At 37.9% G+C, this 24,243-nt stretch overlaps 1 protein-coding gene across 6 annotated transcripts; it reads left to right on the top strand.

The window, feature by feature from the left end:
• Positions 1-1,050: 1,050 nt before the first annotated feature.
• Positions 1,051-23,768, top strand: TIAL1 (TIA1 cytotoxic granule associated RNA binding protein like 1). 6 transcript variants are annotated; one of them, XM_049855414.1, is made up of 12 exons: positions 1,051-1,592; positions 8,555-8,651; positions 14,243-14,392; positions 14,633-14,687; positions 14,843-14,930; positions 16,830-16,905; positions 18,327-18,435; positions 18,994-19,089; positions 19,196-19,280; positions 19,518-19,641; positions 19,994-20,133; positions 20,903-23,761. In XM_049855414.1, exons 1-12 carry the CDS (start codon positions 1,561-1,563, stop codon positions 21,027-21,029), a joined length of 1,179 nt encoding a protein of 392 aa, XP_049711371.1. In that variant the 5' UTR covers positions 1,051-1,560; the 3' UTR covers positions 21,030-23,761. The 6 variants fall into 6 exon arrangements, with proteins under 6 accessions (XP_049711371.1, XP_049711372.1, XP_049711373.1 ...); XM_049855415.1 differs by having other exon boundaries at positions 1,053-1,592; positions 14,294-14,392; positions 20,903-23,749; XM_049855416.1 differs by lacking the exon at positions 1,051-1,592 and adding an exon at positions 4,252-4,313 and having other exon boundaries at positions 20,903-23,749.
• The last annotated feature ends 475 nt before the right edge of the window (positions 23,769-24,243 follow it).

Genomic DNA, 24,243 nt, shown 5'->3' with positions numbered 1-24,243 from the left:
TCTGTAATATAGGAGCCTTGGTGGCCCAGTGGTTAAGGCAATCGACTGCTAATGGAAAGGCTGGTGGTTTGAAACCACTAGTGGCTCCCTTAGAGATTCTGGAAACCCTGTGGGGTCACTATGAGTTGGAATCCACTCCATGGCAGTGGGTTGTTTTTGAGTGATATTAATGATATTATTCAATAATTTCCACATTCTGTTGGATCACCTTTCTTTGGAATTGGCACAAATACGGATCTTTTCCTGTCAGTTGGTCAGGTAGCTGTCTTCCAAATTTCTTGACATAGGTGAGTGAGTGCCTCCAGCGTTGCATTTGTTCCTTAAAACTTCTCCACAGGTTTTCCGTCAATTCCTGGAGATTTGTTTTTTGCCAATGCCTTCACTGCAGCTTGCATTCGCCAGTGATGATGGATAGGAAACCCTGTGAAACTTACAAAGGCAATGTACAAGCAACCTACATACGCTAAGAGTATCTCTTAGCTGGAAAACGGGCCCAGCAGGGCACGGCCGGCTCTTGGGAAGCTCGAGGGGCCCTGGCGAGCGCAGTTTCCAGCTCGGCTGCCGCCGAGGTCCGCTCCAACCCCTCCGGGTCCCCGCCCGGTCAGTCTTTGTCTCTCCGGCCCATTGCGCGAGGCGGCCGTTGACAACCGCGGGCCGGCAGTTCTAATTAAGAGAAGAGGGCCGGGAAAGCCTGCCCAGCTCCGACACCACGCGGAGCAAGAGCGCTGCCTCAGCAGCAGTTGAACAAACCGCTTTCAGGCTTGATGGAGGCGGAGCAGAGGCTCAGTCTGAACCAACTGAAGAGCCTTAACATGCCTGGAGCGATGCTAGGACAGCCCCCAGCGCGAGGCACTCTGGGACTTGTAGTTTACTTTCCGGACAGCGCCTCTCGCACTTTTGTTTCGCCACCTTTATGCTGTCTCTCCTATGCCAGCACGCTGACTTCCGGATCGCCGCACGTCTCCACGTACGACTACACTACCCAGAAGGCTCTTCTTCGCGTCCCAGCTCAGCGCGGGCGCTGACCTGCTTCTTCGCACTACAGTTCCCAGAAGCCTTCTGGAGAAGTGCTTCCCTCTCTTATTTCCAGGACCACGATTCCCAGACACTTCAACTTGACGGAGTTTCTCTTTTTATCAGGTCTCTACTTGAGCTGGCTGGGCTTCGGCCGGCCAGCAGGCTCACGGCGAGGACGTGACCCGTCGTGAGTGGGCACAGGGTCTCCTCCACGGCTCCTTTTTCTCGCCCCTCAGTTATCCCTGTTGCAGGCCGTCGCCGCCGGCCTGAGCGGTGACCTGGCGGGCCGCGCCTGCGCTCTGCCCCGTTTCCTGCCTGGCTGGTGGCGGCGGCCATTTTGTCCATCCTCCTCCTCCTCCTGCTCCTCCTGGTAGGAGCGCAGTGTCCGGAGCGGGCTGGGGGAAGAGAACCCGAGAGCAGGATTCGGTGCCTTTTCCTCTGTCCCCAGCCGGCGTCCGGAGCCCCCCTCCCCTTCCTCCCCGCCCCCTCCCCTCCCCAGCCCTGCCCTCCCCCTTGTCCCGGGATCGCTCCGTCGCACCCACCATGATGGAAGACGACGGGCAGCCCCGGACTCTGTGAGTACCCGAGACCGGGGGTGCCAGGCGCCGAGAGGCCCGGGCACTGCGGGACGCTGAGGGAGGGAGCAGAAGAGCGGGGACCGAAGCCGGGACGCGCGGCGGCTTCCCCGCCCAGGTGGCACGGAGAAAGTGCTTTCCTCGTTCTGTCCCCTTTTCCTTGGGAAGGAAACCCTCCCTTCCCCCAAACACAGCCAATTCCTGGGGTCTGGGGCTGGTCTCGACCTTTTTCTCTTGCATTCTTCTTCGCACACTTCCTAGGCCCGGTTTCTGCACGGCGGAGGCTGTCAGGCCCGTGAAAGCGCCTGCTTCCCCTCTGCTTTGGGGGCCCGGAGCTGGCCGGGAGCTACTGGTCCCCACAGGGGCTGGGCCTGGTGGGGGTGGGACTGGGGGTGGGACCGCAGCTGCATCCCCTGCAGGCCGGGAGGAATTAGCACTCACGCCCTCCAAGTCCCCAGACCCGCTAGAGTCATCCCCGGCTCTTCTCCTAAGCTCAGCTGTCCGAGGAAGCGGGACACTCTTCCGCCACTCAAGCCCCTTCTCCCTTTCTGTCCCACGTGCCCCCGCCCACGCTGTCAGAAACGCCCGCCAAGCGCCCGCTACTTTTGAAGTGCAGAAAGGACGTCTCTTGTGGCCCGAGCATCTTCCTTACTTGGATAACGAAGTTTACTTTGAGCGCTGCCTACGCTAAAGTGACAACCAGTTTTTAAACTCCCCTTGCTCTTTTTGATGTTGCCTGTTCCTAATCTGTGCGTCGAGACCTTCAGAGTTGGATAAAATGATGTCCTTATCCGCTATTCGATGTGTATTTTGGGGGCGCTTTTCCTCTGTCTTGCTGTTACTTTTTACCTGTAAGGCCAGTCTAATGAATGAATATCATCTTCCAACCTCTTAGTTCGAGTTTTCTTCGTTTCCTAATGAAGATGATGACTCAGCGTTTGTATTCCTATCTTGACAGTGTGCCACTCCTTTCTCTCCCGCATCCTTTTTATTTAAGTCTGAATAATTTCTGATTAAATGTTTAAATTGGGCACCTTCGGTTTTCCTAGGCTTTGGAGGCTCAGCATTCCCACCTTGATTAGAAGTTAGATCGGTGCTTTGTTTCTCTCGCCTCTGCCTGCTGTTGATATGATCATAGTTCACTTGGCTCTGCTGTCTGGTGGGGAAATTACTTTCTGGGGAATAGATGAAGATGGATACTCAGGAAGTTTGATTAGCTTCTCATTTCTTCACCGAAGAAAGCTAGCTCAGTGAAGAAGATAAGTCTATGTTGAATATTGATATTGGGTTTTTTTTTTCTTGCAGCCATGTACTCATTTTTTCATTTCTGTTTTTCTACCGTGTCACTAAAGTATTTGTCATTCTGTTTTGAGAATTTGAGGCCAACTTAAGCACATCCAGTGCTTGAATTAAAAGCCTGTTGAGTAGAACTTCTATATTTATGTTCTACGTTATTACCTGCTCTTCCCAAAAAGGAGAGAATTGGGACAAACTTGAAATTTGTCTCTTAACATCTATCTGTCGAAGCCAAGTCTTGGTATTTAGTTAGCCATGTGCACTTTGATAGAAACATCTGGGAAAACAATTCAGAGCCTAGCTGGCTTGTATTTAACAGATGAAAGTTACATTGTATCCAAAAAAGCGGAAAAGTCTTTACATCATAATGGTTACTGAATAATTGGTAAATTCTCATGGTATTTTTCTCATTAGCCTTAAGTATGTATCTTTTCCTTAGAAAGAAGAACTCTTGGTGTTGTTGTGCAAAACAATATGCTGTTTTAAGACCTTTTATTGATGTAACTATCTTTGCATCTATCTCCCTTGTCCTTATCTCCTTCAGATCTTCTCCAGTAAGCTACTAAGCTAACTTTGTCACTTATTTCCTACCTGTAGCTTCTCTATACTCTCTTGTCCTTTCTGAAACACATTAAAATTGTCTCTGTTTACAGTTATCTAAAATGTGACATGTATACATATGAGTAAATAAACATCTTCAGTTTTATTGTACCTGTATGTCAGTACATGTTCACTCTTCTGTCTTCCTTTTTCCTTCTCCCATCCTTCTCCATGGTAAGCATTCTTAGACAAGGACTGCCACATCCTCCTAGGTCTTAACCTGCTGCACTTAGTTCCCTGCCTGGAACATAAAAGAGGTACTCAATAAATCTTTTACAATGATTGTACTTCTTTCATTAAATTAGTATTAAGTCCCCCCCTTTTTTTTAAGTCCTGATTGATTTAAAATTATAGGCAGACATTGCTATCATACGTGGTGCAGTCTGTTGATTTTTATTTTTAAATCCTCAAATGTAAAATTTTGAGATACAAACAAACGTTTCACAATTGTGGATTTTTGTCAGAGATTAATGAAATTAATGCACAGTGGATATTTTAAGTGTATGTTTTACATATTTCTCTACAAAGAAGTCTTTCAGATACAACTAATATGAAAAATTCAAGTGTGATTTTAGAGGTTGATGTCTAGTAGGGTTTTGTTTTGTTCGTTTATGGAGATCCTTCTTGTATTTTTCATTTCAAACCTATAGATTAGGTTTTCAAGTGGCTGATATGTTTTTAAAAAATGTACTCTTAACAACACTTATCTTAAATTGTTTCCTTAAAATGCCCGTGTGTTACTAGTGAGGTTTTTTTCCTGCAGACACACACAAGCTAAGACATATGGTTCTATCTTCAGAAAACAATATGGTGTTTATAGCCTAGGTAGGTCTTTAAATATTCATTACGTACAGTATTACTAATTTATTTGATGGTATTTAAGTGGTATAGAATTGCTTTGATGTTGAATCTAAAGCTCTGTTTTCAGATATTCTTCATTCTCATTTGAAATTTATTTTGGGGTGATATGTATTGGGTAACTTGAAAAAACAAACAAAAGGGATCATGCTGTGTAATACTGATGTTGGAACTGGATTGCCTGACACCTGCCTCCAGGACACATGTTTCAGGTTTTCACTGTGTGTGGCTTTGTAGTGCAGTGATTTAATCCATGGTATATCTGAACCCATAATAAAACACTGAACTCTAATAGTGTTTTGTTGTATTTGAGTTTGTTTTCATCTATGCAGTGCACCAAAATCGGTAGGAGTTGTGGAACTGGGCTAATACCACATTACCAGTGCTATTATTTAAGGCTGTTCTTTTTCATGATAAAGCCTCAATCAAAAGGAGGAAATATCTAACCAATGATTTAGAGCACAGTCTGAGCATCAAGGGGCAAAAGCGAAGAAAATAGTGTAAAATTCCATTATAAAATTGACTAGCTGTACCATGGATTGGAAACCCTGGTGGCATAGTGGTTAAGTGCTATGGCTGCTAACCAAGAGGTTGGCAGTTCAAATCTGCCTGGCGTTCCTTGGAAACTCTACGGGGCAGTTCTACTCTGTTCTGTAGGGTCACTGTGAGTCAGAGTCTACTCGACGGCATTGTGTTCAGTTCATTCCATGGATTTAAGGAGCCCTGGTGATGCAGTGGTTTAGTGTATGTCTGCCCACCAAAAAGTTGATGGTTCAAACCCACCAGCCACTCCGTGGGAGAAAGATGTGGCAGTCTGCTTCCATAAAGATTACAGGCTTGGAAACCCTATGGAGTGGTTCTACTCTGTCCTGTAGGGTCGCTATGAGTCAGAATCAACTCGATGGCGATGGGTTTGTATTTTGGTATACCATGGATTTGGCAATACCATGACTATAATTAGGCCCTTTGTCAACTTAATTATGTTCTGTTTCTTTAAAATGTATGTGTGTCATTCTCTCTTACTTATTTGGTCAATTCAGTTGTACCTTCTGCATCTGTCCTCCACTCTGCCTCCTCCCTAAAATGAAACATTGACAAATTGAACAATTTAATAGTGGTCTCTTGAAGGATGTTGTAAAATCTCTTGTTGTACAGGAATTTATCAAGAATAAAAGCAAAATTTTTATTTAAATTTAGCCATAGTATTTTGTGTAAAAATGTTGGTAATTTCAGCCTTGGTAGGGCTACTCTTTTCAGATGCCAAGCACAGTCAGTGTTGAAAGACTGTGATTAGTCTTCAGAAAGGCATGATATTTTTAACTTAAAATTCTGCCCAGTTGGACATAGGAAGTAGTTTGGCAATGTGAACTTTTGCCTACTGTGAAACTGCCAAGTTTCTGGTCTCCAATTGGATTTTAACCCTGATGTTAGGGATAAAGGCATCCTTTTCAGTTTTGAGGGCTTTAGTTCCTGCAGCTCCTGTTCTTAGAAGACAGTAGACTTCTGAAGTATGCCTTTTTTTTTTTCCTTGTTAAAAATCATTTGAAATTTCCTGTGTGTTTGCTCTTTGAATTGATCTCTCACTACAAGAGTTCAAGCTGTTTGTCTTTTCCTGTTATTTATATTATTATTCAGGTGGAAATGATATATTTAAAAACTTAGACTATATTAACTTTATATAACCAGAATAGAAAGAAAATGAAGTGTAGAAACAATAATTTGGAAAGAAAAAAAGATGTTATTTCCGTAGACTGCCAACAAATGAGGTTCTTACTAGGTTAAGTAGTGGATATTTGTCTTAAATATTTTGTTAGTATTTATTTTGGAACAGATTAGTACAGTGTTTTTAAAGTTACAAAACGTATCTCTATTAAATATTACGATGCTTGAATTACAGAACTCTGAGTAAAGGAGAAGGCAGTCTGAAATTTGGGTGAAGTAAAATAGTTCATTACGTCCATTTGATCCTGGCGAATTAGGATGTTCTACATGTATGACCTGGTGACGATCTGCTCCCGTAAAGATTACAGCCTTGGAAACCCTATGGGGCAGTTCTGCTCTGTCACACAGGGTCGCCATGAGTCGGAAACTACTCGACTACACAAAACAACAACATGTTGCATGGAAGGCCTTTTATGTTAATTTTTAGAATGAAGCTTGCTTCTTTACCACTTAACTTTTACTGGAGAAATTTGAAACATAGGAAACCTTAAAGCCAGATTTCTGTTAAGTTTCACAGCATTCTAAACTTAAATATTAATGTTTTGCTCTTGGGCATCAGTGCCAGAAATGTAAATTAATAATAATATACCTAAATATGCTGCTAGATATTCTTCAGAATCTATCACTGATTGGAAATAGGTTGTCATGAAGTAAAAATTCTATTAAGCAGTAAGAGCTTATATTGTGATAAGGATGGAAGTTTTTCCTGAACAAATCTGTATGTAAATAGTAATATAAATTTTAAACTACTTACCTTTAAATTTTGTTATATTAAGTTAGTAATTCTACTTTAATTTTGCTACTTTGATATGTGAAAAGTTAATTTTATTCATTTCTATTTTCTTAGAAATGCATTAACTAGCTCTTTAGGTTAGATGAGCTTAATGCCTGGGAGATCAACATCATTTGTTAATATTTCTTATAGATTGGTTTATTTTGTACAAAAAGAGATTATTTGATGAATACAGGCTGACAAACCTTATGGGTTAAAGTGGGACATGCAGTTGTATGTATGGCCAGCCCATAACCCCATAGCCTTTCACTGCTGCAGGACAAAGTCTGTCATTGCATAACCCACCCATGATCGGCTGTACCTAAATCATAAGGAAAAGATGGCATGGTGGCCCTAAACCAGTTTATCCCTGCTTTAGTCTTCTATTTAAGTATCATGGGTTTGTGTTTCAGTTTTAGGGCATGTAAACTAATGTTACTGGTTTCCATTGCAATGAAATTCTTAACTGGAAAATTGCTACTCATACTTAATTGAATCATTTTTTTCCTTAACTTTAACTTTCTTGGTCTGTTATTTTCCTCTTTCACAGTGTTCCAGCTTAAAGCGGTTATGTATTTAATATGGCATTCAATGAATTCAAGGCTTATTTTGGTCTAAATGCTTGGTTTCCAGATGTTATATATTAGAAAAATAAAGTTTAGGTCCTTTTACTTTCCAGAGGAAACTGTGTTAAATCTTACAAATATTGTTTGGTTTATGAGATTGTTCATAACAGACCTAAGTTTGAGGATTTAAAAAGGCTCCCACCTTTATACGCTGGGTGTCAGAAAGACTTAAAAGTTTGGCAATTTATTAAGGTAAATCCATGGAACAAGATATATACTAAGGTGGTCATGTCTGGGTGGTGAAGTTCTAAGTACTTTTTCTTTTTAAACTTACCTGTATTTCAGCATTTTTATACTAAATATGTATATGTTCAATTTGTAATTAGAAAAAAACCCAAATCTTTATGTATAAATGCCCATAGTTGAAAACATTCTTGGATTTTCTTAGCTTTCCTCTGAATTTCTAAAGAAAATTTTATATTTGTTTTGCTTGTCTATATAAAGATGTATTTTGTTGACTCCGATGCTAAAATGACTAGAGAATTTTATTATTGTATTCTGCTCTCTTAAAACAAAACAATGACGATATATCATTGATAACAGTCTTAGTCAAAAAAAAAAAAAAGGCCTCCTGTCGCTGTGTGTTTTACTATAACTTTAATTCTCTTTGTTCATGTTACTGCTTTGGTTGTGGTCTAAGATAAATTCACCTTATGTCTAAAATCTTTTATAGTCAGGTGTTTTAATGAATCAGTATTTGTTGTTATGTGGTGTGTTTGTGTTATAAATTATTTCAAATTATGTCTCAAATCCATATCCTGTAGTTCAATATTGAGAGTGGTTTACATCTTTAACGATTGGAATTAAGATGAGAAAATTATGTATAGGGTACAGAATAATGTCTCTTAGTCTTATGCAAGGTCACTCTGATTTGTTTTTTGTAATGTGTTTTAAAGTGGTACTTTCATGGGCTAAAAACAATTGCCTTCCTGAATAAGGGTTAATCTTAACTTTCATAGGATCAAGTTTAATTGGGAAAAAATTTATTAGCGACAAGAGGAAGTTAAAATAAAAGGTGATGTATTAAATAACAATTTAGAGTGTCAGAACTGAAGGAAAATTTCTGATTTTTTTTCCCCCTTGTACAGATACGTAGGTAACCTCTCCAGAGATGTCACAGAAGTCCTTATACTTCAGTTGTTTAGTCAGATTGGACCCTGTAAAAGCTGTAAAATGATAACAGAGGTAAGATCTTCCCAGTTACACGTGCTGTCAATTAGCGTGATGTTTAATATTTTGAGATACTTTTTGTAAGATCGTTTTAAGCCTAAAGTTATTCTAGTGAAGAAATGCATGTTTGCTGCACCGACTTAATACTCTGGTTTGGTTGATCAACTATGTTTAGAATGGTGTTTTATTCAAGAGGGTGAAGTTGCTGTGTTGTTAGTCTCAAATGGCCATTCTTCACGATACAGTTATCTTTAAATGATTCTTCTTATAAAAGTTGTTAGAGCTTATCTCAGAGTGGTGAAAAACTAGATGGTATTTCTTAGAGGTCCAATAAGAATGTTACTGATTCAGATACGACACAGTTAACGTTTAGGAATTGTATATCAAAGAACAGGTTAGTGTGTTCATCCTGCAGCACCATGCATCTTTTCCATTTTAGGTAAATACTAATGACTGAGCAGCCTTATCCAGATGTTGTTGTAGGCATTTAAATTTTTAGGTTAATAATTTTGTTCTCCTTTTTTCAAAGAAAACTTAATTTTTATACTTTTCTGGTTTAGACACTGCAGCAGTGCCCAACACATCGTGTTTTCAGTTGTTTTCTTCCTTGTGTTTTCATTTCCTCATCAACAGTTTTAATTTTAGTATTTGCTGTGTACCAGGCACTAGTCAAGTATGAGGGTATAAGAGTGAATAAGACAGTTCCTAGCCCCACAGAATTTCAGAGCATAGCCAAAGAGTCAGAGGAGTTAACAGACACTGATGATATAGGTTAATAAACACTATGGAAGGAGACAGCTCAAAGCACAGTGGGAGCACATAGGGAGGGTATTTGGTACAATTTTAGGAGGTTGAGGGAGGTTCTTGTAGGAATCAGCATCTAGGCTGAAACCTGAAAGGGTAATAGTATAAATAGTCTAGAAAGGAGTTTGGGGAAGAAGGGATTCCAGGTAGAAGAGCATGATCCAGGGTAGTAGTCAGGTAACACAAGTGCTTGTGAGAGAAAGAGGGGGAAAAATAGAAAGTATGGCCATGGTTAGAGTTTATAAGGGGATCAGTCATCAGATGTGGCAGAGACGAGGCAGGAGTGTTTGGCAGGGGCCAGAAGCTGTGCTAAGTTTGTGTTTTATCCTGAGATGGGGGAGCTGTTAAAACTCATAAAGCAGATTGGACTTTTGATCATCTTTCCTAACTAATGACTGTCATCATTCTGTTCTGCTGTATGTTTTTCCTTCTTTCCTTCCTGTATTTGATTGTTTATTCATTCATTAATCAAAATTTTACTTTGTGCTAGGCACTATTCAAGGCACTGGGGAAATAGTGGAGAGCCAGACAAATGAGGTCACCGTGAGATCTCATCTTAGGGTATTGTTGATAAACAGGTACACAAGATAATTTCAGATAGTGGTGAGAACTATGAAGAAAATAAAACAGAATGCTGTGATGGTGATTGGAGGGATGGTACTAATATAGGGTAGATGGTAAAGGAAGATGTCACCTCTGAGCTGAGATGTGAATAACAAGATGGAACCACCTATGCTAAGAGCTGGAGGCAGAAAGAACAGCAAATACAAAGGCCTCAAGTTGGAAATGAGCTTGGCATGTTCCTGGAACCAAAGACCAGGATGGCTGGAAGCTGGTGAGTGATGGAGGGGAGTGGTGGGAAGTGAGTCCATGGAGGCAGGCAGGGTACAGACTCACATAGGGCAGGCACTGTGGGCCATGGCAGAGGTTTGGGTTTTCTTCTGGCCGCAACAGCAGGCCACCGTAGGGTTTTAAGCAGGAGAAAAGATTGGCATTTTTAAGATTACTGGCGCTCCTTGGAAGCTCTATGGGGCAGTTCTACTGAGTCCTATAGGGTCGCTATGAGTCGGAATCGACTCGACGGCGCTGGGTTTGGGTGTGGAGAATGGATTGTAGAGGGCAAGGATGAAAGGAGAGGAGTCAGTTGGGTTTATTTCACTGTCCAGGTAAGAAATGATGAGGGCTTATTCTCTGGAGTGGTAGCTGTAGAAACAGAGATAGATAAATTTGGGATATATTTTGGGGTAAACTTTAGGAATGGATTAGCTGAGGGGAAGTAAGGCAAAGAAAAGCAAGCAAGAAAGCCCTAAGATTTTTGTTTGTGGATGGTAATGCTATTTACTAAAATAGGGGTGACTAAGGGAGGCACAGGATGGGTGGGGGGAGTGGTCAGAATCAGGCCCTGTGCAGTTTAAGACCTGTGTTAGTTATCTAAGTGGACACTGATTTAGGCAGTTGGATAAGCTAGTTTGGAGCTACGGAGATACCACTGCTCCAGATGTGTGGCAGCTTGTAATGACATCTGAAGCCATGCGGTAGACAAGATCACCTTCAGAGAGTGTTGCTAGCGAGGAATAGAGGGGCATAGGCCTGAGCCCTGGAGCGTCCTCAACATTAGGAGGCTGAGGGAAGGAGAGAGAACCACCTTCTGAAGGATCCTCCAGTAAGGTAACAGGAAGACAGAGAAGAATGGGGGAGCCAAGTGAAGAGAATGTTTATAAAGGCAGAGGAAAGCTGTCACGTGGTTTGAATGCTGCTTGGAAGTCAGGATGAGGACAGAAGGGATCCAGGAGGTGGCAGAGTGGTCCTGGTGAATTCGATAGGCAGGTTCAGTGGCGTGATCAGGTTGGAAGCTGACTGGAGTAGTTTTAGTGGAAAGAGTCATTCAAAAATTATTGAGAAACACTTGATAAAGATTTGTTTTAACTTTTTTTTTCAACCTGTGGATTTATTCCACCATTGGGGGATGGAGGGACTTGAAATAAGTTTTCATATTGTGTCCATATTCTAGAACTATTTAGATATGGACTTTTTGAATAGTTGCATACTCTCATATTTCTCCGTCTTGACGTTTATGTCATTCAACAAAAATTGGTGACAGCACTAATTAAGGTAAGCACCCTTGGTGATGGTATAAAATGGAAAGCTTCCAAAGGTCGTGAGCTCTAGTATAGAATATCTGGGCATATATTTTCCTCTTATAAATTTTATTTCAGTGTATGAAAAGTCCCTTTTTCCCCCTAGTTTTGTGGTTTTTACTTGAGATATTCTTTATCTTAGATATACGTTTTCCCCATCTACTATAATAAACGCATATTATTGATTCTAAAGTAAATGTTGAAAAAAATTTTAACATCTTTGACAGTTGGGATGTGACTTAAAAATCAATGATGTCTTAAATTCAGTGAAATACAATGTACATGAATATATATTGTTTTAAAGTCACTTTTTAGAAGGGTACATCGAGTGGGATCTCGCCTACTACTGGTTAGATAAATTTGAAGTTAGCCAGTGTGTACGAGTAGGCTTGTATTCTAGAACCTATGTTACCATGGAGTCCCTAGGGTGGTGCACGCGGTTAATGGACTTGGCTGCTAACAGAAAGACCTTGGAAGAAAGGCCTGGTGATCTACTTCTAAAAAATCAGCCATTGAAAACCCTGTGGAGCACAGCACAGTTCTACTCTGATACACGTGGGGTCACGATGAGTCGGAGTCGACTCATCAGCAGCTGTTGGTACATTACTGTAGATCAGCCATTGGACCCCTGTATGTTTCCCTTCAATTATTAGTGTCTCTGTTGGAGACTATCAGGGTATAAGAGGTAGGAGCAAAAGGGAAAATCAATTAGCACAGTTTTAGCTGCTTTCTTGGTTTTAAATCTCTTCTTCAGTGAATGTTACTTGTAAATATTAACTCTTTCACAAGAGAAATTTAAGTGCATATTTTTACTTGGAGACTTTCCCCGATTTTCTTTCTCTGCCTTTAAGACTCCATTCACGTGGCTGCAACACTAGAGGTTTTTTTTTTTTTTTTGATTTTTGTGCTTTAAGTGAAAGGTTACAAATCAAGTCAGTCTCTCATACAAAAATTTATATACACCTTGCTATATACTCCTAATTGCTCTCCCGGTAATGAGACGGCACGCTCCTTCCCTCCACTCTCTCTTTTCGTGTCCACTCGGCCAGCTTCTGACCTCCTCTGCCCACTCATCTCCGCTCCAGACAGGAGATGCCAACATAGCCTCATGTGTTGCCTTGATCCAAGAAGCTCAGTCTTCACCAACAACACTAGGATTTTGTGTGAGAGCGCATAGTTTTGTTGTCAGTATTAACGATCACAGTTTTTTCCCTCAAGGAAATGCTGTTGTTTTAGACACCCTATTTTGGATTTTTCTTCTAAAACTTTCCTTGAAAGAAAAACAGTGATTATTGAAAAGATCCTTATTTTATCTGATATTTTTATCCCTTGTAATTCTAACTAGAATTCCACATTTTAAATATTACTTTTGTAGGGCATTTCACTTTGAACGGTGAAGAACGTTTTTAACCTTACCTAAAAAATACGTTTGTACAGTTGTACAGCTCTTCAGGATGGGTTGTAATTATATAATAATTGATCCATTTTAAGTGATAACATTGCTATTACCTAGTAACGCTAGCTACTTTTCGTAGTCTTTATAAATACTTATTTGCCAACTACTGGCAAGTAGAGTGTTGTTGTAGAATGTAAAAATAAAAATTTCATACATTGGTGTTTTTGTGATACAGAAATGTAGCTAAGTCTTGAAATATTTTATTCAGACACACTTTCAGAAATTCTTGATCACTAGCCTATTTCCATGTTCTTTGGAAGATCAGATTCAAAGTGTATAGACTCTCCAGTATTTTTGAATATTTTGGGAGATCAGGAAGTTGATTTCAGTAGCTGGTTATAAATCTGGAAACCCTGGTGGCGTAGTGGCTAAGTGCTACGGCTGCTAACCAAAGGGTTGGCAGTTCAAATCCGCCAGGTGCTCCTTGGAAACTCTATGGGGCAGTTCTACTCTGTCCTACAGGGTCGCTGTGAGTCGGAATCAACTCGCAGCACTGGGTTTGGTTTGGTTTGGTTATAAATCTTAACTTTTCTGTTTCTATTCTATCCTTTCCTTATCCAGAAAAGAAAATATGCATAATCCATCCAGCCTTTGTAGCAGTGTCTTCATTTGTGGTATTAATCCTAGCCTCAGTCAGGAATAAAGTTGGTTCATTTTTGCACTTTATTTAATAGTCATGGGATACAGTTTATGAAAGATTATGATAGGTAGAATTCATCCTTTTTTAAAATAATCTTTGGAGAAAAGAAACAGTGATAAGGAGCAGTCCTCTCAAAAATCTGAGCTTGAGGTTTTCTTTGGCACAATATAAACTTCTATTTTGTGTTTAGCATGCTTCTCCGGAATTCTGTATTTTGATCTTAATCAGTAAGCTACTGAGGTACCTACATAAGTAGCTATGAAGTTACCCTAAGGCATTATAGAATAGCAGGTAATTTTTTTCATTGCTTAGTCTTTATTCCTTGGTGATCTGGTCTGTTTTTATCTGTCTGAAGTGTCATAACAGTAAGATTTTTTATTTAATACCGATAGTCATGATTCTATACTGCTTTTGTGATTCTGGTGAGTACAACAGTAATCTGAGGTTTGAACAGTCTGGTTTAGTTGTAAATCTTATTTTTAGAGTGTTAGGCTTTCATAAGCTTATGCAATCTCACTGTGTACATTCCTAGCTATCAGTAATGTTTTTTCCTGGATTTTCTTCTCAGCAACCCGATAGCAGAAGGGTCAACTCTTCTGTTGGATTTTCTGTTTTGCAGCATACAAGCAATGACCCATATTGCTTTGTGGAATTTTATGAACACAGGGATGCAGCTGCTGCATTAGCTGCTATGAATGGGAGAAAAATTTTGGGAAAGGTAAGATAATAGAATGATGGCACCTGTAAAAACAAGTATACATATTTGCATGTCAAATTAGTTTTAATTCTTCCTTAGTAAGTCTTTTAACAAATAGGTGGCTGCTAAGTGACAGTTTTGCTTTATTCAGTCTAGTGCTTTTACAGAAATAAATCCTGCTTGGTAAATGATTTAATAAGTGGTGTTATGATTCATAATGACATGCCTAATGATTGTATTAAATATAATCTTTATTTTTAGGAGGTCAAAGTAAACTGGGCAACAACACCAAGTAGCCAGAAAAAAGATACTTCCAGTAAGTACTCCTACTGCGTTTTCCTGTGGAAGAGTTCTGAAATTATCCTGGCAGCATTACCAGCCCAAACAGGGTTTCCCCTCCTTTAGTGTTGCCTAAAAAAGGTTTAGTAGCTGCCTTCTTAAGTATTTGATTACCACATGCTTTGATTTCAGATCACTTCCATGTATTTGTTGGAGATTTGAGTCCAGAAATTACAACAGAAGATATCAAATCAGCATTTGCCCCCTTTGGTAAAATATCGTAAGTATCATAATCAATGCTATACTCAATAGTGATAGGCAAAATTGTATATGATTAACTTGTATTGGAATCCAGAGTTTTCTTTCCTTAGTTAGTGTGGGGTTTGTTTGTTTGTTTGTTTGGTTTTTTTGAGTAATAGATGTTGTTGAAAATGTTAATGTCATTTCAATGTTTTGGGGTCTTGTTTTCATCTAATTCTGTATATAACGTGTTTAAAAATTTTAAGTGATTATGTTTGTTATCTTTGAAGCAAATGTTTGGGTAGTAAAACCTATCAAAGTCCAACTTTTTGTCAATATTTTGTAATTTTGGTGGTTAAGGATAATGAAGTAATAAAAAATAATGTGATTTATACTGTATATTAAGCTTTTTTAAGAGGGGTTCATTAATGGGGAAAAGTAGGTAAATCCTTGGGTATATTGTGAATAAATTAGAAATGTTGATGTTTAGTTATAATGATAATTGTGTTTTGATATTTTAGCTGTAAGTGAAAAGTAGTACCCTTACGGTATTAAAATGTTTCAGTGTCTGAGTCATAAGTGTGGGATTAATTAGTAGGTATATTTGTTAGTGGTTTTTGATTTTGCTAGTTAGGTGGCAAATGTGGTTTGGTTTTTAACAAGTTTTATGCTTAAATTTCACTGTGTGTTACTTGATCAAATGTATTAGAAAATTGAAAGTGGTTAAAAGTTGTATAATATGTTTATCACAGTTTATCTTTCTGAATAAAACCGGTTTATATGTTCACTTCCTATGAATCTGAATGAAATGTTTTAGTACTAATTTACAGGAATATGTTTCAACTAAGAACAACAATTGCTTTCTCTATCCAATTTGTTGTTCTATATATTTAATTCAAAGAAAGATTTAATTCTTAATTTTCTATTTTGATGTTTGCTTTGCTTTTTAATCTGTAAATGTGGTAAGTAGTACTGTTTTAAAAATCAATATAAAAAATAATACAGGTTGCTGTTTTTCAATCTTTATTTATACCTGAGACCTGCAGTTTTTTTTAAAGTCCAAGTCACAATTAAAAGTAATAGCATTCTGGTTATTTTGCAGAATTGCTCATAAGAATGGACAGGATCTTGAAGGCTAACTGCAAGGAACTGTGCACACTGGAACTCAGTTGTAGATTTTTTTCTCATTTCTATTTATTCTTATTATACATTATTTATATATACATATTTTAGTATTTACAATTTAACATTCTATATTCAGTGGAGTTCTATATTTCCAATCATTTTAACTTACTCACTAAAATTTCTGTGTAAATTTGTTGTTTTCGTACTGGTGTGCTTAGCATTGTTGTTAGTTTTTTATTCTCCTTTCTTAAATTTCTGAAAATGTCAATTTTTCAAAATTTACAGCTGCCCAAACTCCAAAATGATGGTAGAGAATTGACCAAGAAAAATAAAGAAATCTGTTAACAGGCCATGTATGCCTTTTTAATTCCTATTTTTTCCTCTTTTTCAATTTTTTAATATTTCATATATTTTGTATCACTAGGCAGAAGACATTTAACTATTTAGAGATTGCATGGTAAAGTAGTTAGCATTGTTACAGTAACTTATAGACGCAGTAAACCTTAGAGGACACTAGTCAATAGAGTATTAGAAAAGGAAGCTTGTTCCTCTTAATCGCCAGATTTGAGCAGTTAGTTTAGAAAGCACAGGCTATTTGATTAGGTTGCATGTTTATTACATGTTTTTGTCCTACTGCTTTTTTCTAACAGGTAAAGAAACATTAGGGAGAGTTCAGGAATGGCTGTAGTTAATTAGGGCTAACTGGAATTTTATTTAAAAAAAAATGCTCACAATACAGTGTGTGTGGTTCCTTTTAGTTTTTATTTTGAGGGTGACTCTTACTTCCCTCATTTAGCTGTGCTTCTTTTCACAGGGATGCCCGGGTAGTTAAAGACATGGCAACTGGAAAATCCAAAGGCTATGGTTTTGTATCTTTTTATAACAAACTGGTATGTTCTTTCAACTCAATTTTTATTATACTGTTAATCTTCAGTATATCATATCTGAAACTTCAGTATTTAACAAGGGATGTTAACTGCAAAACACAACTTACATGTAATTTTGTGCGTGTAAACGATAGCGCATGTTCTTTTTTCGTCAGCTTGGAAATAAACAGCTGGAAAAGGATAGGCTAATAACACTGTGAGGAAGATTATTAAAATTGCATTTGTGAGATGGGTTAGAAGTAAATCCCAAAACGGGGATAAGTGAGCTAATCTGAGAATCTGGAGGGAATGGTAAATTATATTCATTCTTAATCATGAAAATCTCAGTTTTAGCTCTTTTATTTATTATCCATACTTTTATAACTGAGAGGTTAATGACCACAGCAAATTATGTAAATTAGAATTTAAACAGTTCATCTTGATTTTTGTGTGTATTCTTTAAGAAAGAGGCACCAAAATATCTAAGCATTTGCATTAACTATAACATTAAATAATAAAGTGGGCTTTGATATTGGAATTTTAGAACAGTTTCAGCAATTTAAACTACATTTTATTGAGGCAATAAAATAAAGGCCAGGCATTGAATCCCATCTGTGCTTAGGTTCCTTGCAAATTCGCATTGATCCTGATACTCTGAACTCTATTTTATGCCATTGAACAGCTGGAGCCCTGGTGATGCAGTGGTTAAGCATTCGGCTGCTAACCAAAAGGTTGGTGGTTCAAACCCACCAGCTGCTCCACGGAGGAAAGATGTGGCAGTCTCCTTCTGTAAAGATTACAACCTACAAACCCTATGGGGCAGTTCTACCCTGTCATATAGGGTCGCTGTGAATCTGAATTGACTCGATAGCAGTGGGTTTGGTTTTGGTACAACAGCTGAAATGGTAGTGCAAAAAAGTCTCCTGCCTTTAAACGAGTTTTAAATATTGCATCATGATCATAATTGGTTGCTATTAGAATGTAGATTTTTGGGAGGGGAGGTAATTTAAACTAGTTGTTTTTATATACCAAAAAAAGTTGCATTATAAATTGTAAAATTAAGATATTTAAAGACAACTTTGTCATGTGGGATTTCTGCTTTCCTTTTTATCCAAATGTGTGTATTTGAGAAACTAAAAAATTTTATGATAATCAGTGGGATTGCTATTTTTCCTTGCGTATATGAATTGTGATAAATTTCCCTTGATGCTTAAATGCTGCCTTAGTATTTTGAAACCTTTGAATAAAAATAGGTTTTATGAGTCACTCAAATTGAAATTCTTTTCTTACGGTGTTCAGTTTTGTTTGTTTAGGGTGCTCAGTGAATTTACTGATGAGATTTATAGAATCCAGCAACGCCAACATTTAATTTCGTCTTACTGGGACTTATATACCAGCATTTTCTTTGTGATTGCTTTTTCTCTCTTTCCCTTTTTTCTCTGTAGGATGCAGAAAACGCAATTGTGCATATGGGAGGCCAGTGGTTGGGTGGTCGTCAGATCAGAACCAATTGGGCTACACGTAAACCACCTGCACCAAAAAGTACACAAGAAAGTAAGATATGTCTGCTATGTCGGCATATACTGTAGAATTCATAGTAGTAAACCCTTCACAAAATCATGTATCATTATAGTCTTAATTTCTTAATATTTACATTTTATTAACATTGCAAGACTCGTTTCATCTGGAATTTGATTTAAAAAAAAAATGGGCTTTGGTATCAGCATTTTTGGGGTTGTGAACCACCTGATTTTGTAAATCATAGCTTCAAGAAAAAAAGTTATGAAACCAGTGTCACAAAACAATCTGCATGTAAATTTTTGAATGAGAAACTAATTTGTGCAAAAACTTTCACCTAAAGCACAATAACATAGAATAATCGGTGGAAAGGTAAAAAGAAAGAAAGTTATATTTTCTCTTCCCATGAGGTATTTATCCACATAGCTGTATACATAAAAGTATATGGTGCACGGGAACCTAACCTGCTGTGTAAGCTATCACCAAAAACACAATAAAATGTTACGTATGTATGTGAAAGTACGTGGTGATTAACAGAAGATAGCTTTGCAATATCGTATAACAATTAGTTTTTCTTTTTTTTTCTGCATACAGACAACACTAAACAGTTGAGATTTGAAGATGTAGTCAACCAGTCAAGTCCAAAGAATTGTACTGTCTACTGTGGAGGAATTGCTTCTGGGTTAACAGGTACAGGGTCTTGTCCTCTAATCGCCTGCTCCGTGGAGTGTCGTCACTATCAGTGCTATTTCAGGATATGCCTGAGCCTTAAATATTTTATGTTTTTGTTTTTCAGATCAGCTTATGCGACAGACATTCTCACCATTTGGACAAATTATGGAAATAAGAGTTTTTCCAGAGAAGGGCTATTCATTCGTCAGGTAAAATCCAACCTGTAGTATCATTATTACTTTTCTGTTTGACCCACTGTTTTTGATTATTTGGCCCCAAGGTTATCAGTTTGTTAATTTAGTGCTTCTTTGCAATGTAGAACTTTCAACTACTTGTATAATGTACTTGAGGAAAAATACCATGTTGACAAGTATAAACTAATGAATTTTTACATTATTAAGTAATTAAAAAATAAAAGGCAAAACCTTGTTTTCTTCCTCTCTCAGATTTTCAACCCACGAAAGTGCAGCCCATGCCATTGTCTCAGTGAATGGTACCACGATTGAAGGACATGTTGTTAAATGCTATTGGGGTAAAGAATCTCCTGATATGACTAAAAACTTCCAACAGGTAATTCGATCTTTCGTAGAACACTTTAAAGTTTCCATCTTACATATCTGCACAAAAGCTTTGCAAAGTGTAAAATAAACCAGCAAAAAAAAAAAAAAAATACAGCACATAGCTGCTTTCAATTGATGTTATTAATGCTATTTCAAAAGTGATTGTCTTTGCGGTATTAACTGAATCTTAATACTTTCTTTTCACAGGTGTCACCACCCCAATAAACTTAGACAATGATAAATAACAGAGTCCTATTCACATAAGGGTGCTTACTTAGTTTTTCTCTTCCTTGTCTCCCACTCTTTCTTCAAATACGGTGTTTCTTACTTGTTCACTAAAACAGCCATTTGTTTTTTCCTAGGTTGACTATAGCCAGTGGGGCCAGTGGAGCCAAGTTTATGGAAACCCACAACAGTATGGACAGTATATGGCAAATGGGTGGCAAGTACCGCCTTATGGGGTATACGGACAACCATGGAATCAACAAGGATTCGGAGTAGAGTAAGTTGTGTTTTTCTAGAACAGAAACAAAATGGTTCTGACAAAAAACATAAAAAGTGAGTTTTCCTAAGGAGAATCTATTTAAATTAAGTACTTTGAACCAATTGGCATTATAAGCCATTATAAAAGAAAATCTTATGAAATGTGATTCGTGAAGCTGAAAAATGACTTTTTGTTACCTAGGTGAAAATGGAGGTTGAGGTAACATTTGGTGTGTTCTATCCCTGTAAGCAGTTGGTAGAATTTGGTTTACATTTCTAAAATATTAGGTTATTGTTTATTTTTGCATGTAAAAGGTATTTGTTTAGAAATTGATCTGATATAAAGTAGCTTTTTCCTCTCTCTTTGTTGATAGAGTGGGTTGCTCTCCTTTGTACTGTTTTTTTCTTCCAGGCCCTGACCTTTATTTTCACTGGTTCCTCCTTCTGAGACTCTTTTCAACATGAATTTGTGTTTTGGAATTTCTTATAAGTTGATACACCATGTATGCAGTATATTATGGGTGGATTATGTGTTGAATTACCTCTTTTAAAGTCACTTTTCAGAGAAGAGTTAAAATTAAAGTGATTATCTTAAAAATTTAAGACTAATAGTCATAGTTAGGGATTTGTATTCTACACATATATATATATTTTTTTCTTTGCTCTATTTGATATAGATTTGTTAATTCTATTTGTCTGTGATTAGGCTTGTCTAGATTTTGGTATAAATGTATAGGTGATTTTTTTTTCTTTTTTGTTTGCTGAAGATTTTTTTTTTTCCTCCCAAGTCAATCACCTTCTGCTGCTTGGATGGGTGGATTTGGTGCTCAGCCTCCCCAAGGACAAGCTCCTCCCCCCGTAATACCTCCTCCTAACCAAGCTGGATATGGTATGGCAAGTTACCAAACGCAGTGAGCTGGGACTCTAAGCAAAATTTAATTCATGATAGGCTTCAGTTTCCTATGACACTCTGAAGACATGAAAGTAGACATCGGAAAATGAAAATATTTATTTTAAAATTGAAATGTTTGGAACCTTTAGCACAGCTTTGCTTTGGTGAAGGACACATGTCTTCTAGTTCTGCCTTTTTAAGTTTTTGTTCATGATGGATATGAACATGATTTTTCTTTGTGTACAAAAACTAAAATAAAGTCAATAAAGACAACCCTGACTGCAAATTTTGATATAATAGAAGTGGGTGATACATTTTGAATCCTAGACACGATTCCATTTTTATCTTGCTGTTCAGTATTTTAACTCACTGTGTTTTTAAAAGAGCAAAAAAAGGGAGGATTGTGAAAAACTGGGAGCCACATATAAGCTCATCCTGATACTCCCCGCCCCCGCCCCAAGGTGGACCACAGTGGAAGTCAGCAGGAAACTGCGTGACACTCGGCAGAAAGGCATGATTCGGAGTCACCTTTGGAGGAAATACTTACTTTCTCTGTGCCTAAAGAAACTGAAGCCAGACTGATAAAGAAAATTTGCAGCCTAAATAAGGAGCAGCATTGTCTGAGTTACTTGGGCGAATGTTGGTGGTCCACATCCAGACATATTTTTAAAACGTCAAAAAGTGTTGATTATTAAAACTGTAGTAAATGACGTTTCATTTGGGGAGGGGGGAACTCCCAAGTATGGTGTTTGTATTAAAGTCAGACAGTCATACTTGTGCTTTTACATGAAGTTTGAATGATATACATTGTAAATATTGAATAACTACAGTGTTTAAAAAGCATGCTTCGTCCTGGAAGTAGCAGCAATGTAATTATCTGAAGTAACACTTAACACGCTCGCTGCTTTGAAGGCAGTGAATGATAAGAATGTTCAAGACTGACATTTCCAAGGTTGGCTACTATGTAAAATTAAAATTACACAAATTATTACACAGAAAAAGCCTTAACTTTAATTTCATACAAATCTTTAATCCATTAGTACATCTTAAAATATTAGAAATGAGAATTTTTTTTTCTTTTTTTGCTTTACATCATTTGGTATGTAAATACCTTGATTCGAAACCTTGTAAACCTAATTCAAGGTTCCTATAAGTTGTATAGTATAAGTGTTTTTTAAAAATTTTGGGGTGTTTTTTAAAATTAGATCTATTTTGCCCAATAATTTTTTTAACAAATTGCTAAGACATCTTATTTAGACAGTTGGTTGTACCAGTGTATAATTGGGTATTCAGTTTAAATAGTCCACAGAGCTGTGACTTGCTAACTCTTTACTCTAAGTGGGTAGGTAGTGTGCGTGAAACGACAAGCCTGAGCAGAGGCTGAGTGCTTTGTATGCGGAGTCTGTAAATGAATTGATCAGGAAGATGTGTAAGACTAAGGGTTGCTTCTGAGGGACTCTTCAGGCTGTGTGGGTAAAAACTGCCTCAGATTTCTTTCAGAACAGAAATGAAAGAGAGACAACCCTGTGTATATGAACTGTGACAGCTAGGGGGTGCAGATGCTTCAGGAGTGTATTTGAAATGTTTTGAGGCCTGAGCACCAAAATGAGAAAATAACCCTTTCTGGTTAAGTAGTAAGATGCAACTTGAACCCACAAATTACTATTTTTTAAGCTTTTGAAGTCTTGCAATTAGCTTTAAAATAATGATGGTTTTATAAATTAGTGACCACAATAGTTTTAGTATTACTTCATCCCCTGCTTACAAATACAGTCAAATGTATTCCTCGTAAAAATTTACAGGGTCTGAAGTTCCTCATCTTTGGGCCACATTTTTTATGGCACTTAGTTTTAACTACATTCGTCATCTGTTACACTCTTATAAAACTTGTGCTGATATCTTTTGTTTGTGGTTAGTGTCTTTGGGGGATGTTTTTGAAGACGTTAACTTTATATTTTATAAGGAGAACATTCAAGAAATTATATCAATTATGCTTCCTGGTTAAAAATTCCATGAAGATACATGAAACTTGAATAACTAAAGACTTTTTTTCTTGTATTGATAAAGACTGTTAAATTCTCAGTTTGTTCATTTTGGTCCGCCAGTAAATTAAGTAGCTTATTGAGATAACTGACAGCTAAATATAGCTGCAGCGTTTCCCAGTTTCACGTTCTATGATTATCCACCTCTAGGTATAGTGCTACAGTAAGCATCTGATTGAAGTGCCCTTGGTCTAATCTGAGAGAACAGGAATTCATGATCGGTTCAGTTAATGGAAGTTATTTCATATTAAATGATTTTTAAAATATAGATCTACTTATCCAAATTAAATGAACTGTTTCAAAATACAACTGCCAAGATAACACAGACTCAGACTATTTTTTAACCCAAACCAAAGTCAGTGCTATCTTGATCCAATTTAAGCCTAAGAATCATTGCATTTTCCATGTTTATTAAAAACAGCAGCAGAGATTCTTTGGCATGCAAGAAAATGTTTTTTGTTTCGTAATTATTTCGAGATTTATTTTGGTGATGTGTTTCTGACTGCCATCTTCTTTGCTCTAATAATCTCTCTACTAGTATTTTCCCCCATGCCATTCCCACTTGATTTTTATGCCTGCTGGCAGTGAGGCTAAAATGACTGGCCAACTTAAGCCAAAGCTGTAAACCACAGTTGAAGTAAGTCTTTCAATAAAGACTAGATTATATGATAAGTGGCTTTTTCTTATTGTCGTTTATTGCATGTTATTCCTTCTAGGCTGCCACAAAACAGTTTGGTGTGTGGAGTGTATTCATGACTTATTTTCTTAGGTTCTGTGTAAGTTAAAAGCCCATTACCTTTATTAAATTAAAATTTAATCTCTGGATATAAGGAGTAGACGTTCATATCCCTCCAAAAGTGTATGCTCTGTTGTTGAATGTTAATATAGGAAAACCTTTAATTTGGAGTCCACAAATGTGGGAACTATCATTTTACTCTGCCTAGGAGCCCTGGTGGAGCAGTGGTTAAGAGCTCGGCTACCAAAAGTTTGGCAGTTCGAACCCATCAGCTGCTCCTTGGAAACCCAGTGAGGCAGTTGTACTTTGTTCTGTAGGGTCACTATGAGTTAATTGACCCGAGGACAAGGATTTGTCTTTTGGTGAGGAGCCCTGGTACTGTAGTGGTTAAGCACTCATCTGCTAACCAAAAGGTTGGCTGTCCAAACCCCCACCCCCGGCCCCTAGCCACTCCAAGGG

The sequence above is a fragment of the Elephas maximus genome, chromosome 16, assembly GCF_024166365.1.
Source record: "Elephas maximus indicus isolate mEleMax1 chromosome 16, mEleMax1 primary haplotype, whole genome shotgun sequence".
Taxonomy (NCBI): Eukaryota; Metazoa; Chordata; class Mammalia; order Proboscidea; family Elephantidae; genus Elephas; species Elephas maximus.
The sequence above is the reverse complement of the archived record's forward strand: the minus strand, read 5'-3'. Positions and strand labels throughout refer to the sequence as shown.